The 4,655-nt window shown below is 56.2% G+C and overlaps 1 protein-coding gene across 4 annotated transcripts in view; it reads left to right on the top strand.

Annotated features, from left to right (window-relative positions):
* The first annotated feature begins 20 nt into the window (after window positions 1–20).
* ADAM11 (ADAM metallopeptidase domain 11) overlaps window positions 21–4,655 on the top strand; it is a 21,326-nt gene continuing 16,691 nt past the window's right edge. The window contains exons 1-2 of one of the 4 annotated variants that reach the window (XM_023511154.1): window positions 21–109; window positions 570–745. Coding sequence is in view for 2 of the 4 variants with exons in the window: in XM_003786265.2 (XP_003786313.1) it covers window positions 43–109; window positions 570–745 (243 nt within the window). In the remaining 2 variants the exon portion in view is untranslated. Of the gene's footprint in view, window positions 110–183; window positions 346–569; window positions 746–4,655 lie in introns of those variants that run through there. The other 3 variants (XM_003786265.2, XM_012802985.1, XM_023511155.1) reach the window with 3 other exon arrangements.

Here is a 4,655-nt window from a genome sequence, read left to right as displayed (position 1 = left end):
CTCATAGCCGCAGCCCCCGGACCGGGAGGATATGAGCGAGCCATGAGGCTGCTGAGGCGTTGGGCGTTCGCGGCTCTGCCGCTGCTACTGCCGCTGCTGCCCCCACCCGGTGAGTGACCCCCACCCGGCCCGGCCCCTGCCCCGGGGCCCCCTCCTGCCCCCGCCCGGGTTTTGCGGCGGTTTCTGCTGCAGCCACATTTTCCTGCAGTGCTCGGGGTGACAGCCGGTCCAGAGCGCGGGAGGGTAGGGGAGCGGGGGAGGTGGGAAGGTGCGTCCACCCACCTGTCCCCTTCTGGCCGGCCCCACCACGTCCATCCCCCTGCAGCCTGCCAGCGGACTCTGCAGGTCTCTGCGGGTTTGGGGGGGGCAGTCGTGACAGTCGGGCAGGAGTGAAGCTCTGGCCCCCTCCCCGTAGGGTGGTTCCCTCTTCAGGGCAGCCAGATCTTCCCACCCAGATCGCCCCAGGGCTTCGGGGCCACACCAGAGTGAGGACTAGGCGTGCCCACCCTTTTCCAAGTCTCCTGCCTCATGGTGGGCATCTGCCTGCAGCTATGGCCTTGTCTCCCTAGGTCTTGGGGCCCAGGGTCCTGCTGGAGCTCTGCAATGGAGGGGCTCACCCCAGGTGGGGGGTCCAGAAGCCCCCGAGGTCACAGAACCCAGCCGACTGATAAGGGAGAGCTCCGGGGGAGAGGTCCGGAAGCAGCAGCTGGACACCAGGGTCCGCCAGGAGCCACCAGGGGGCCTGGTGAGTGGGACTGGGTGGTAAGGCCACGAGGTTAAAGCAGGTCTCAGAGCCCAAGGGAGAACCCGGAGTAGGCAGGGTTTGGGCACCCCCTCACCAGCTGGCATCCATGGTGAAGCAGCTTTCCCTTCTGTACAATGGGCTTCAGGTGGGTGCTGACACCCGCTATCGGGGAGCACTGGGCCTGCCTAGCTCTCGAGCCCCCTCCCATCATCATGGGATCACCTGTTACAGGGTTCAGGGACCCTATAATGCCCAGGTCTGTGCATTGAGTTAGCCTTCCACCAATGCCCACTCCCCTCTGGCCAAAGCTTAGTGTTTCTGCTCAAAATGGGACAGTGGGGGACAGGGAGAATCAGCTGAGAGCCCAGTCTGGAACCATGGTTCCCAAGTTCTCACTGCAGCTCCCCTAGGCAGGCTTTGCTGGAACAGCTTAGTGCTTGCTCCTGCCTCAGTTTCCCACAGTGCACAGACAGGCTTGTTCTACTTCATGTCCTAGCAGAAGGTGGGGCCTTGGAAAACAGTTTGAGGGCCCAAGCTCACCCACAAATGTCAGCTCTACCTGCCCACTGGCTCTTTCATGCTGCCAGGTCCCTCCTGCCTCCCAGAGGAAGGTTAGGAATGAAGGAGATTAATTGCAATTAATAATTAATTAATATCATGTGAATAATAATCACCCAGATGGAATAGTCATTCAGCATGCCTGGCCTCTCCAGGAGCTTAAATCTGAAAGTTAGCCAGGGCAACAGGGCAGCAAAGGGCTGCATGGCGAAGGCTTGGCAGAATTGGAAGGTATAGAGGAGAGACTCAGAGGAGGGGTACAACTGAGGCCTGGGAAGTTTTGGCAGCTGGGAGTGGTGGGAGGTAGATTGGGCTGGGCAGAGGGAGGAAGGAGGGAACCGGAGGCTGCCATTATGGACATCTGTCAGACTGGCATCTGGCCCTGCCTAATGTACTTGGTTAAAAGCCCTTAAGGGGGGTGGTGGAGGGGGATGTGGGGTAGTGCAGGGGTGGGGAATACTCGTGAAATGGAAAGGAGCAGGAAGGCAGCATGCATAATAGATGGACCATCACTCAGGGCAGGGCCGAGCAAGCGGGAAGGGGGGTGCTGATGGTCCTGGGTTGGCGGGTAGTAGAGGGGTGGGGGGTAGGGAGGAGACTGGCTTGAGTATCTGCCCAGGCTCCCTGGGAGAGATTGGGTGGATAGTGGAGATGGTCCCAGGGGCCAGGGATGGGGTACCCCAGGTGCTTAGTCTGGCTTTCTTCCCTGATGTTACTCCCCACCTGCAAACTACACCCCATGGCTGCCATGGGCAGGAGTTTATGACCTGTCTGTCTGCTGGGCCTCTGGCTTGTGCTTTATGGGACATGCAGATTGGGGGATGGAATGATGCCACATCGGGGTCAGGAGTTAGAGATGAGGGAAAGCATGGGGGCCGGGGAAGTATGAAGTGTGGGGTGTTCTAGCCAGGCAGGTCGCTTCTTCAGCCCAGAAGAAGAGAGAGAGTGGGGAGTGCTGGACTCTGGGGAGATCAGGATGGGTATGGTTCAACTGGATGTGTTAGGGGTCACTTTGGGTGTTGTTCCCTTGGGTAAGTGGGTGGTGCATGAGTGTATGTGGTGTGCGTGTAAGTGACTGAGTCCAAATACATCTAAGGAAGTGTCTTGAGGGTGTGGGTTGGGAGTGGAGAGTTCTACAGACCTGCGGAGCAGTGGCCACCTCTACTAGGAGTCTAAGATTTCCTGGGAACCTCATGGCAGCCTCCCCAGAGCACTTGCTCAGAGCCTTGCCTTATTTGTGCCTCAGTTTCCCCTCAGATGAAACCGATCTCTTCTGGGGGTGAAGGAGAGGGCTGCCAAGGTTGTGGACTTCTCTGGGCTAGTCACTCTGCTAAGTTTTATATGCATTTATGTCACTTAATTCTCACAACTCTGTAAGACCTGTAGCTTTTCTCTGTCCCATTTTGCAGATGAGCAAACTAAGGCTCAGAGAAGTTAAATAACTTTCCTAAAATCAATCAGATCTTAAGCAATGGAGCTGGGAGTAGTTTTCTCTATGACCAGGGCACTTCCCACTACACTGTTCTACCTCTGGGGCTCTCTGGATTTGAGTTCAGGGAGCAACCCCTGCCTACAACTCAGGCCAAAGGAAACAAAAAGACATGTCCAGACTACTTTTCCCCTTACTGAAAGGAGACACTGAACCCTCAACCTCCTGCTTGGCATTTCTTCCCTAAGTTCAAGAACTTCTGGCCTCAGAAGCTTAGGGCTGGTGGTGGAGCCAGCTCAGCCTTGAGTCTGTGTCCCAGCAAAAGTACCCCCACTGGGCATTGCTTGGGTTTTGTCCCAAAGTTATTGCAGGTTTGGAACTTCAGGCCAAGCAGCTGAGTAGGCAGCAACTCTTGGGCCATGTGGCGAGTCCGGGGTCACATGCACCTGGCGGGGCTGGGGTATTGAGGCCTCGGGTGCTGACCTGCTCTGGCTTTGGGCTGATCACTTCACCTTTCTGATCCCTAGAGTCAGGATGATGATAACCTATCTCCACCTCCTCTGCCCACCTGGAAAAGGGCTTTGTGTGCTGAGCACCTCTGGCTTGGTGGGGGCTGGTTGTGGAAGAGAAAGTCCAATTTACCAGGCCCTGGATGAGCCAGGCACATGTCTGCCTTTACACATATGAATTTATTTAACTTTCATCACACCTCCAAGAAGGGGGCTACTTCCATTTCACAGGTGAGGAAACAGGCACAGAGAGGTGAAGTGAAGTAACTATCTCTGGTGTCACACTGGTGTCACACTGGCAGAGGCCAGATTGGTACCCAGAGCAGGACCCTTAAGCAGTGCACTCCTTGCTTCTTTTTTTTTTTTTTTTTTTTTGAGACAGAGCCTCAAGCTGTCCCCCTGGGTAGAGTGCCATGGCATCACAGCTCACAGCAACCTCCAACTCCTGGGCTCAAGCGAGTCTCCTGCCTCTGCCTCCCAAGTAGCTGGGACTATAGGCGCCCGCCACAGCACCCGGTCATTTTTCTGGTTGCAGCCATCATTGTTGTTTGGCGGGCCCGGGCTGGGGATTCGAACCTGCCACCTTAGGTGTATGTGGCTGGCGCCTTAGCCAGTTGAGCTATAGGCGCTGAGCCACACTCCTTGCTTCTTGACCAAGGGTACAGTGAAAAGGAACAGAGGGGACCCTTTGCCTTCTCTTTGCCACTGCTCTCAGCACCTCACATCTGTCCAGTTTGGAAATAGGTCCAGCTTGAGGGCAAGAAAAGTATGGAAGCTTCTAGAAGTGCAGAAACCTATGGTCACAGGGAGCCTGCAGCTGAGGGGAGGGAGGCAGGAAGACAGACAGGGCCACAGTGTACGGTTGGGCTGGTTGTTCACTGTACTAGGGCACCTGGGCAAGGGGTGAATGAGCTAAATGAAACCTATGGGCTAACGCAACTGCATATGTTCTGAGAGAGCATCTTTTACTAACTCACACCAAGTTGCTGTGTTGGCTGTGCTGGCCCCTAGGGAGACCCAGACTTCTTGGGGATCAAGGAGAGGGCAGGATGTGGGGAAGTGAGCAGGGTTGGAGGTAAGAGGGTCCCAAGTCCCCAGAGACTGCTATTCATCTGAGCCAGCTGGGGGAGGGGAGCCCAGTCACAGGGCCCAGCTCTTTTTTTTTTTTTTTTTTTTTGAGACAGAGCCTCAAGCTATCCCCTTGGGTAGAGTGCTGTGGCATCAAAGCTCACAGCAACCTCCAACTCCTGGGCTCAAGCGAGTCTTCTGCCTCAGCCTCCTGAGCAGCTGGGACCACAGGCGCCCGGCCACCTTTTGGTGGCAGCCGTCATCGTTGTTTGGCGGGCCAGGGCTGGATTCAAACCCGCCACCTTAGGTGTATGTGGCTGGCGCCCCAGCCACTTGAGCCACAGAC

Source organism: Otolemur garnettii, unplaced genomic scaffold (assembly GCF_000181295.1).
Source record: "Otolemur garnettii isolate 467f Iridium unplaced genomic scaffold, OtoGar3 scaffold00018, whole genome shotgun sequence".
In the NCBI taxonomy this organism is placed as follows: Eukaryota; Metazoa; Chordata; class Mammalia; order Primates; family Galagidae; genus Otolemur; species Otolemur garnettii.
Note: the sequence above shows the minus strand (reverse complement) of the source record. Positions and strands in the feature narration are given on the sequence as shown.